General features: G+C 40.2%; 1 protein-coding gene across 2 annotated transcripts; it reads right to left on the bottom strand.

Annotated features, from left to right (window-relative positions):
- Positions 1-954: 954 nt before the first annotated feature.
- tmtc4 (transmembrane O-mannosyltransferase targeting cadherins 4) lies at positions 955-11,380 on the bottom strand. 2 transcript variants are annotated; one of them, XM_079464752.1, is made up of 19 exons: positions 11,195-11,353; positions 10,989-11,115; positions 10,688-10,887; positions 10,367-10,482; positions 9,597-9,813; positions 8,751-8,835; positions 8,546-8,640; positions 7,010-7,102; positions 6,766-6,927; positions 6,471-6,673; positions 6,054-6,228; positions 5,779-5,910; positions 5,455-5,534; positions 5,126-5,233; positions 4,887-5,028; positions 4,171-4,285; positions 1,601-1,713; positions 1,402-1,471; positions 955-1,188 (listed from the first exon to the last, which is right to left on the bottom strand). In XM_079464752.1, exons 3-19 carry the CDS (start codon positions 10,847-10,849, stop codon positions 1,040-1,042), a joined length of 2,217 nt encoding a protein of 738 aa, XP_079320878.1. In that variant the 5' UTR covers positions 10,850-10,887; positions 10,989-11,115; positions 11,195-11,353; the 3' UTR covers positions 955-1,039. The 2 variants fall into 2 exon arrangements, with proteins under 2 accessions (XP_079320878.1, XP_079320877.1); XM_079464751.1 differs by having other exon boundaries at positions 10,989-11,380.

Genomic DNA, 11,380 nt, shown 5'->3' with positions numbered 1-11,380 from the left:
CCAACATGCTCAGAACTGTTCAGAGGAATACAGAGCAAATGTTATATGTATAGACAACTCAGGTTTTTTCTCTATCTCTCTTCTTTCGAGTAGATTCTTGCACTAACCCTCTGCACCATTCTCATAATAACACAACCAGTGCGTTTTTCTGATAGCAATATATTATAACTGGTCATTTAGATGGGAAGCCGGTATTAAAACCATAAGCCCTGTCATCCCAGCACAACACGTGCGATCCAGGTCTTCACATTTCCAGACGGATGAAGGAAGCAGGTGAACAAATACAACCACCATGCACTTTCAACCAAGATGATTACTTGTTGACTGAAATTGTGTCTTGAGGTCAGCCCAGTAACTTTCAAGAGCAGCAAGCGTGTGTGTGATGCCCCAAGGGACTATGTTCCAGTTCCTTTGAAGCCCTCATTCTGCACTTCACTGTTTTCTTTGCAGTCATGGATGCTGACTTCCTACTTGGGTTGACTCCTCAGCCCCTGACATTGGCACTTCAGAACATTGACTCTTTCCAACATTAACTACAGAGACTTTGAAGGAATGAAAGGCTGCGATCCATTCCAGAAGACACATATGATGGATACTGGGAAAGGTATGTAAACAAACACGCTAACAGAAACCGCTGGCCTAGTAATGTCAGATACTGGTGCGTCTCACTTCTAGTAACTCAACCTTTTTAAATGTGATTTGTTAAGATGTCCACAGTTGGATACATACTTGGTGGATAGCCAACGGTAACATACTTTGCAATAACAAAGTGTAACAGACTAATAAATAGAGGTCCAGCTGACACAACATGAGGTCAAAGATGAAAGTGAAGATGGTGGATATGTTCCATATGTCTTGAGACTACAATTACACCTGACAAAAACATTTGAGACGCTTAAACCTTTAATACCGTGCCACCGTATCATCTGTGTGTGTTCATTAAAGACAAAGGTGAACACTAGTAAGATCAATTTTAATTTAAGTTATGTAAATAACGTTCAAAGATAACATCTGTGGCATGCAGTTATCAAAAGCAGTGTTATCCAACAGTCCTGTGCCTCTGTTCCAGTTTACGCTTCAGCATATTGTAGTTCTCCTTGGTTCCTGGAGCGCTGGGGTCCAGTAGAAGAGCCCGTTCATAGTGCTTCTTTGCTAAGTCTAGTTTTCCCCAACGGTGATAAAGAACAGCTGCAACGGCACAAAAAGACTCTTCACTTAAATCAACAGACTTCACAGTGATGTTCTCGTGTGAATGGAAAAAGAATCACAGCTTCTTTGCTTTGTTTTCTGATTCAAAACACACCGATTTATGCCTGTATCGCTTAACATTGCAGAAGTCAAACTTGAACAACTGTTTTTGTGACAATACAGAATTGCCAGCGGGATCCCTGGAAGACTTACCCAGATTGCCATGGCAACTGGCAACGTTTGGGTTGATCTTCAGAGCGCTGAGAAAGAAACCTTCGGACTCCTGAGAAAATAATAAGACATGTGTTGTTTTTTGTCTGCAATAGATCTGTGTATGTGAAAAGGTCTCTGAAATGTGTGTGTGGATGAGAAACGCTGACAAGTATACTGTAGCGTAACAAACTTATGTAACCTTGTATTTCTCTTGTTTCCCAAGGACATTCGCAAGAGAGAACATGATGGTGTGATCTTTTGGCAATATCTTTAATGCTTCCTTTCCAATCAGCTCAGCCTGAGCCAGGTTGCCTGTAATAAAAACCAAACATGAAATATTTAATTAACTGTGAAGTAATCTGAGGTGCTTGCTATAACAGGCATCCCTTTGATTTAAGATATAAAGGATGAAAGGATGTGCTTTTTGTCAATTTAGTTAAGTGCTTGAAGTACTTGAATTTGCCTTTCATTTAAGTCCTGGAAAACCATTGAAAACAATCATATTTATGAAGAGGTACTTGAAACGTGATTAAATTATTGAAGGCAATATAATATATCCTGAAAATGTCTGTACGAACCCTGGTTATAATGCAACTATTTTTAATACAGTATCATATAGTATTATATTGAAGGATGGTGTCAATACATATTAAGGCATGAGAGATTCATCGAGACTTTCGGGTGAAACTTTTTAGTTGGGCCTGCGAGTACCACCTACTGTACAGTAGGCACCCAGAACACCTCTGCTGCTGCATAGCAATTCCCTAGCAACCATCATGAACACCCAAGAATTACAGCATCACATTTTGAATGGGAATGCAATCGAAAAATTGTTGCGATTTAGAACTGTGGAGTATGCTGAAGCCACAGCCTGGTGGTCAGCACATCTGACCATTAGCTCCTGTTACTGTCAGGTGGAAGAGCTGTTACAACTAAGCTGTTGAGTTATATTAAAACAATGTCCCAAATGATTTTAACTTTTTGGTTCTATAGATCATCAAAAGAACCAGCGAATATAGTATAATCCAGAATTTTTGTTGACTGTGCAGGGTGGATTTCTCTGGTGTGACAGTGCTCTGCGGAGTACAGAGTTTTTCCCCTCCACACATGGCTGATTCTTTTAGTTTCCTAATTAGAGGCCAACACAAGGGCTACTGACTTATTGATCTGGATGTCAAAACTCCCTGTAACCACAGACTCACACAAATCTACTCTCACCGGCTGGCCCTTATCAAATTCATGAGCTGCAGAGGATTTTTCTTCACTGCTGAAACCTAAACATGAAAACTCATGTTTTACATTTCCACACTTTCCCGAATCTATCAGTTAAACTTTACAGGAAAACAATAGTAGGAAAATGCATCTCTAATATTTTTCTCAAATGTAATTTTGGGATTGAGTGGGGCTTGAAACACGCAGAGGGAGAAAGGTTTTTTATTTATTTATTTTTGGCAGGGAAAATGGACCGTGCCAGGACTCTCAAGGGAGGGCCAACCTGCCTGGGAGACGTTTCTGAATAAACGGCTTCTGTCGGGGAATCACACCATTCTCCACACGGCAGGGAAGAGTGGCTTTAAAACAACACACAAAGCTTTTAATACATAAATTTCAAGCATTGCTGATTCTTGCTCTTCCGGTCTAATCATGTTGGGATATTATGCCGGCATTTATCAGAAAGGACATCCTCTGTTAATCCTGTAACATATCATCAGAACGGAAACTTTTTGTATTACGAGTATACAAGAAAGTATGCATCTACATACAATTTTACTGCCTTAAGTCCTCTAATCCTTAATAGACCCTGAACAAATATATATCCACAATCCACAATATATTTGTGATTGATTGCTGGAAATATATCTAATATCACCAAAGGTAAAACATTTTTCCTCACGCAATTTGCTCTTAATACACACAAAAAAGTAATCAATCAAGGGTCAGCATTAAAATATTATCGTGGCAGTTCCGAAAGCTAAGTTACCCGTCCCTGTGGGGTCTGTGAAGAGATAAGGGGGTTAGGACGGGATGCAGGAGTTAATTGTTGTAAAGAGTGAACTAATTATGCAGCATGGCCCCATGTGGCAGTGTGCACCTGACGCTCAGCATCTGCAGAGTGGGAGTTCACACCTCTCTCTCTCTCACTCTCTCTCTCTCACTCACTGCTATACTTGCGACACCAGACAAAAATGAGAAAGCGGAAGATTTGGGAAGAGGCCAAGATCATCTGTTTACCCCCAAGGGCAGGGTCAAGGTCATGTTTAATGAGAACACTCGCTCAGTTTATGCATACATGACGCCTGTCTGGACGAACATAGATCTATACCGAATGGCTAAACTGTGAAATCCAAAAGGGAGAATGTACAGCCAGCTATCATTGCAAAATAAACCCCAACAGGGCGATCAGGGTCCCCGCCGTGCAGCATTATATATACATTATCTTGCTTATTATACAGCTATTTACCAAATAAATAAAGGACATGAGATATTGATTTTAAATAGTTTTCTTCTACAAGAATGCGGAGTGCTACCAGAGACTAAGCACAGCTGTGTGGGAGAATTGTTTTTTGGGACAAGCATCATACAAATTAGCAGCAATGATATAAATCTGACCATATAATTGATCAATCAGAATCAAGAATTCCAGACTGTATAACATCCACAAGAATACGAATAGAAACATAACCCCTAAATCACAGAATTTATTACATTTATTAGTGAGGGCATTTATTAATCTACTGAGTCGTTTGATCTGATGAAATACGTTTTTACCAGTGTTGTCCAATAGTATGACCATGTTGTTCCAGGCCAGGCTGTGTTCCGGCTTCAGCATGGTGGCGTTCCTCCAGGCGTTCAGTGCGTCTATGCTGCGGTTCAGGTCTGCATACTGGAGATACAGTAAACAAATTGCAGTCAGAAACTACTGACCAGTGTGACTCAAAACTTGCCAGTGTTGACAAAGTAGCTCCATAACAGTGTTTTAACATTAGTCCTGTGTTTCAGGCAATGCGTATATCTTTGGACAAAGCTACAGATCATACAAAACCATCAAACGCATTTGTCATATCTGTACAACCCTAACATCATGAGACTTAAGAGGCATTTAAAACGAAGAACAATCCAGATTTTACCAGTAACGTTAAACATCTGTAGTATGTGTACTAACTGCTAGACCACAGCTTAAGTAAAAATTATATAAAATCAATCCTAGTTATTGAAATACAGGAAGCATCTGATTTTCACAGACACAAAGTAGCATTTCATTACACACCGTAATTGTCAATATTTCGACCAGAATGGGCAATTTCATGCAATAATTAATAATAAATTGCCCCATGTTGGTTTGCATTTACACAGGCAGAATGAATGTTCACAGAACAGCCCTAAAAAAATGTGCAAAAGACTCCCACATGTTTTCTCATATTCAGATCATGGTTTAGGTTTAATAACAGTTGGATTAATAATAGCATCAAAAACACGTCGCTTACCAGACGTCCCAAATTATAGTAACAGTCTGGGTATTTCTTCCTGAATTTAATTGCGCTCCAATAGCTCAGTTCAGCCTCATCAAACTTCTTCAGACTGTTCTGCACAATACCTAAATTCATCCAAGCTGCAGCAAAATCAGGCCTATATGAATCAATAAATATAACAAAGGTTACAAATTACTTATATTAAAGGTAAATAAATACTGCTACGTGTGTTTCAAATAATCCTCATGGCTTACTGGATATGAACGGCAGCTGACAGGAGCTCCTCAGCTTCATGTAGCTCATTTCTCTCCTTTAATATGTTACCAAGGTTGTTCATAGCATGAACATACTTGGGGTGTAATCTGTATGGAGACATTATATTTGTGACGAGTAATACACGTGAAGCTTTTGCCTATGAAGAGCATTTCAAACAAGTCGATGTATATTCCACGTGAGACAGAAAAAAACAAGAGTTCCGACTGTGCACCCTGAAATCACAGATGATAAAGCTGCACTGTTTAAAAGTGCTGAAAGACTAAATTTAGTATTTTTGGCAAAAAGAATATGATGAAATATTTTTTACCTCACAGCTTCCCTGTAGTATTTGACTGCAGCGCTCTGGTTGCCTTTGTCAGCAAGGTTTTTGCCAACATTGTAATGTACCTGTTCAACATAAGAAAAAGTTAGAATGCTCATCCATCTAATGAGAAACTTCTATGAAACACCACAGTCTTATAATTAAATAATAAACACTATGCAGGTTATACATATATAATCGACAGCTATTCACTCATAGGCATTGTAAGTGTTGATGGTTAGGCTCTGTGTGTGATGCATTTCAACAAAGAAACGCTGGTGAGTTATAGTTAGTCGTGGTGTTCTCCACAGGATAGCCGTCCGGTCTCACCTTGGCGTTGAGAGGGCAGACAGACAGGGCGCTGGTGAAGAGACTCTGCTCAGACCTCCACTGTTGACTGCGCTGTGCAGAGCGAGCCACGTTCACACACAGCAGCATCAACGTGGCTGCTCTCATCAGCCTCTGCGGTCAGCCCACACACACACATATACACGAGACATGAACACACACATACTCAACGGAACATTAGTTACAGTGAATTATGGTCTGATGGTGAATATTAGGTGGTGATAAATAGGGCCATCGGTGTAAAACAGAACACATACCCTCTGTTTCCTCCAGCGGCAGCTACAGTAGCCCACGGCATAGGCCAGAATGAGGCAGTACCCAGCGGAGGAGAGGTACAGCACCCGTTCGGCTATCACAAAGCCCACCCTGAAGAACAGATTACTTGCTGGCAGAAAAGGAATTACCAGCAGTACCAGGCCAAATGTCAGAGTCCTAAAATTACAGGAAGCATCATTTGTATAGGCTCAACCCCAATTTAGTAAATTAAACAACAGTCCTTTCATTACCATGAAAATGCAGATATATGTAACTTTTAATGCACCTCAAGCTGAATACTGTGAAACAATGTCAGCATTGTCTTTTTGGAATCTCTAACGGCCATTTTTAAAAACATCACTCTTCATTAATGTTTACACAAAGCATATGTTGTTTTACTATGATACTGCTTCTGTTACCTTCTTTTACTGCTGTCCAGTGAGCACAGAGCTTGGTTTACCAAGCCTAACAGACAGCACCAAAGCACAAGAGGCCAGACGACCCTCCAATCACTGGCTGATTTAATCAGAGGCACACAGCCCATTGACCAATCAAAACACAGCCACCAGGGACACAGCAGAAGCCAGGCATTCAACGAGTAGTAGTAATTATAGTTCACAATCTGCCAATCAAAGAAAGAAGGTTATTTAGAAAGTATGAGAAAAAGACAGTGGCTCAAAGAGTATAAAATCCCAAAGGGAGCAGCCTGCTTACCCTCAGGATGACATTTTCAGCAAAGGATGCTGGGTTATCCACTTCAGTGAAGGAAGGGGGCCCAGTTCCCATGATCCTCCATCTTGCATATAACAAAAAGGATCCTCCTAAAAAGAGAATAGCCAACCTCACAAGCAAACCGTTCCTCACCAAATCACCAATCTGAATGGAAATAGGAAGATATTATCAATCCACAGGTTTTATCGGTTACTTAGAAGAGGGCAAGGTAACAAAAGACACTTACGTCAGTTGATTTTCTCCTGAATAGCAGCCGCTGAACAAGCTCACAGATGTTCAGATTACAGACTATGAGGATATCATAAGCAGCATTGACTCCCTGAGATAGAAATTAATGAGGCTTTTATGGATGATCAAAGGCAATTACTGTATAGTTAACATCGATCAGACAGAAAATTAAATTAGCATCTTAATAATATTCATATATTTGACTACCCAGCAGTACCTCTACAAAACTCAACTCTACAAAAGTTTGTAATTTTGGTTCTTAACGGAATTTTTCACTTTCAACATGATAATTTACTCACCTCTGTTGTCATCCAAGATGTTTATGTATTAATAATCAAAAATGAAAAAAGTTTTTGATGAAAACATTCAAGGATTATTCTCCATATAGTGGACTTCAACGGACAATGGTTTCAGTGCAGCTTCAAAGGGCTTTAAACACTACCAGACGCTGAAAAGGGTCTTATCTAGCGAAACAATCTGTCATTTTCACACAAAAAAAATGTATATGCTTCATAAACACAAATGCTCACCGAGCTGTTCTGCGAAGCGCAATCACGACTTCATGTAATACATAATTACGTTGTAAAGGTCACGCTTGACGTAGGCAGTATGTGGAGACGGTGGACTGTTCAAAAGTTGTTGAATGTTCAATGACACATATTCAATTGTTTTTGTGTCAGTTATTTGTTTAAAATGGTCATTTCGTGTACGTATCTTGGATTCCGCCTACGTCAAGCGTGACCATTTCAACATAATTACGTTATATGTGAAGTCATGATCGCTCGCTTCGCACAGAGCTAGGCGAGCATTTGTGTTTATAAAGCATATAATTTTTTTTTAGAAAATGATCAATCGTTTCGCTAGATAAGACCCTTATTCATCGTTTGGTATCGTTTAAAGCTGCACTGAAACTGTCATTTTGACCTTCAACCATTTGGAGTCAATTGAAGATCACTTTATGGAGAATAATTTTGGAATGCTTTCATCAAAACATTAATTTCTATTCGACTTAACTAAATACATAAACATCTAGGATGACAATGGGGGTGAGTAAATTATCATGAAAATGTATGTTGAAAGTGAACAATTCCTTTGAGAAGTTGTTAAAGGTAACCTGTAATTTTTATTATAGTTTCTTCTTAACCACACTGATGTTACAATTTCCAAGAGTGTAAAACCCTGTGGCACTTTCTAAATATCTCTTGCCATTTCAAACCTGTATGGTTTTCTTTCTTCTGCACAACACAAAAGAAGATATGTTGAAGAATGCTGGTAACCAAGCAACAGCGTTACCGCCATTGCTTGGTCACCAACATTCTTCAAAATATCTTTTTTGTGTGTTCATACAGGTTTGAAATGACAAGAGGGTGAGTAAATGATGCCAGAATTTTCATTTTTGGGTGAATTATCACTTCAACCATTGATGTGGGGCCATGTTGTTTGTGCAAATGGGGCGAGTGTTTGTTAAACAATCATTATTCATGTTTTCACACAGTCGCACACTTTTTTGAGGTTCATGCTCATTTTCACTCACCAAAACCGTGATGCCTTGTTCCTTGCAGAGCATGGCTACAGCACACAGAATAATGCTACCCATCATCCATGACACAGAAAACTTTTTATCGCTACCTTCAAAGAGAAATTCTAAAGTAACTCATTTGTACTGTAAATGTACAAGAAAATGCTAATAAAATTTCACATAGTGCCATAATAAATAATAATATAGTTTATCAACTGACCTTGAAATGCTTTACAGTAAACCAGAAAAGAGAGCTGAAAAAACAGGGCACACAACAAATCTGCCCTGCCAACAATGCCAGCCACCTACAACAGAGACAGCCAACACAACAGATTATTTTCAAGATAGACTCCAACTAAATACTTCGGAGAGCTCAAGGACACGGTTTCGTTGTCAACAAAATAGGATGGGGCAAAAACAAGTCGATCATTGTGACCCACCTCTAACGCAAAAATTCCGAAATCAATGCATCGTCTAGCACGTTACAGTCATGAAATCTATTTTAATAGAAGTAACACATTTTACACCGAACCAAATTAAATCCTACTCGTAAAATAAAAAGACAGAAATGAGCTGCATAAAAAAATCCTGCGCCATCATTTCGTCTGTGAAATTGCCTGTATTTCTGGCCAAATTAACGGCAAAGGCAGGAGGCAGCACTCATTACAGATCTGCAGTCAGCCCTGGCTGGAGTCCTGGGGGCCACGTTCTTTGATACATCCTGTAGGTCCGAGGCAGTGGTCTCTCTGAACCTAACCCCCTCCAGGTCCAATGCCGGTCTTGCTGAACCTGATTAAAGAGCAGATCCGGAGCATCAGCAGCCTTTACCATGCTCTGAGGCATCTGTGCCAGGCAGAACAAGCGTTGGGTTGCTGTTAATAGCCGTGCCTGACCGAAGAGCCCACCTATGCGAGGCACACCAGCTGCGTGAAGCTTTCTTCTCCACGGGCCTTGTAATGTATATTTCATGCAACATCAGTGAACATTGTGATACAGAACAATGTAGTGGGATATTGTTTACAGAGCACAGACGGCCCGCTGAATCACACCTTCCTGCTCTACTTACACTTTCTGTGTGAACCGGGTGCGCGGCGAAGAAGAGCGCAGCGAGGAACGAGGCTTTCGGAGAGATATTGACTTTCGACCCTCGTCCGTCGTGAGACAGGCCTCCGATTAATATTGAAAACACATCAATCATTAACGCAGAAATAACACAGTGGAGGCCAACGTTGAGCAGGTGGAAGCCAACTGGATACAGTCCACCGGCCAAGAGGTAGTTTATCCTATGGAAACAAAGTAATCAATCCAATTCACCAAAACAGATGTATCTGGGACGATAGCAAAGTTTGGTGCATTTCCAAACATGCTGCTCGGCAAGCAAGGTGAAACAATAAAATAGCGAATTTATCATGCCACAATAAAACAAAATACTTTTACAGACATGCTGTATTACAAATGCATAATATTTACGGTCAAGTTGAGATAACAGGCCATTACTAATGCAAAACGATGTCATTCTCATTAGCAGCATGTAGGACATGAATTATGCCCCCTGTATAGATTCTTCACAGTAGCAGTCAAATGCCAAAGACAATGTTGAAATGAGTTTGAAAATAGGCAATATATGCATCCAATTTTAATGTCAATTATTGTGGCGTTCGGTCAGAAAGCTCTTGGGGGGCCTCTTTTTATTTCCCACTGAGAATAAAATTACAAGTCCAGACATTTAATATATGCAAAGAGGTCTGAAAATATTCACCATAAGCAGGTTGGAGGCTTAATCATCAGTCACACAGCAGTAATTGAAGGACGCTTTTGTCTTTGTGTTGAACGTACCTGAAGGTCAGGACGGTTAGCGGCCGATACGATTTGTGACTGGAGTTGCTACTTAAGTTACTTCCCCAAAAGTCATTTTTCCAGATGTTGCCCAGAGGAGAACCAGGGTTCAAGTCCTACGAAGAGAAAAGACATACAGGTTTGCAGTAGAAACTTTACAATAGTTCATTATCCGAAAATACTGATGTTGATGTTCAACCATCATTTTACAAAAAAACATCATCATCATCATCAAGACATATTTAACTGAATATAACAACAGTGATTATTCTGTAACAATAAACACCCAAATAAATAGCAATAAGAAGACGAAGGGGGCACCTTGTTATTGATGATGGCTTCCGAATCATCAAAGACAAAGTCCCCATCATAGCTGTTTATAAAACAGATCAGGGCAACAAAGGCAGTGACCAGCCGGGAGCGAAAGAGTCCCAGTTTGGGCAGAGGGATGTGCTGATCCCAGTGAGGCTCAGAAAGCACCATCTTTCCTGTGGATTTTTCTCATCCTGACTCACCATGAACTTGCAGAATAAAGAAGACAGGGGGATGGTGAGAACAGTAACCCCAAATCCTCCTAAGCACTAACAATAAGAGTAAAGTTACATAAAACAGAAGCATATACCTATGCACAAGGGCAGAGCGCCATCTCAAAACACTTGCACACTATTGCTGCATAAACAAATGCGATGCATGCATGGTAGCAACCGGCTGTGTGAACCGGAATCGTGCATTCACAGCTTTGACGTTTTCTACAAGAAATTCAGATTCATACACAGTCAAAACATGATGTATAAACGGTCCGGCGTCTATAACCGTCGGACCACTGACCAGAACGGCAAGCTGTGGAGCACGAGCAATACAGTTATGCCAATGTCACATAAATACGACGAACATATTGTTAAACGGGACGAATTGTAAATGTTAAAAGGCTAAAACGTATCTAAACGATGGAATCCCTTGTATCCCGCATGTACTTCCTGCTTGCGCGCGGAGAAGAATAGACGGCGTAACGTC

The sequence above is a fragment of the Barbatula barbatula genome (assembly GCF_947034865.1).
Source record: "Barbatula barbatula genome assembly, chromosome: 9".
In the NCBI taxonomy this organism is placed as follows: domain Eukaryota; kingdom Metazoa; phylum Chordata; class Actinopteri; order Cypriniformes; family Nemacheilidae; genus Barbatula; species Barbatula barbatula.
This window is presented reverse-complemented; position numbering and strand designations above follow the sequence as displayed.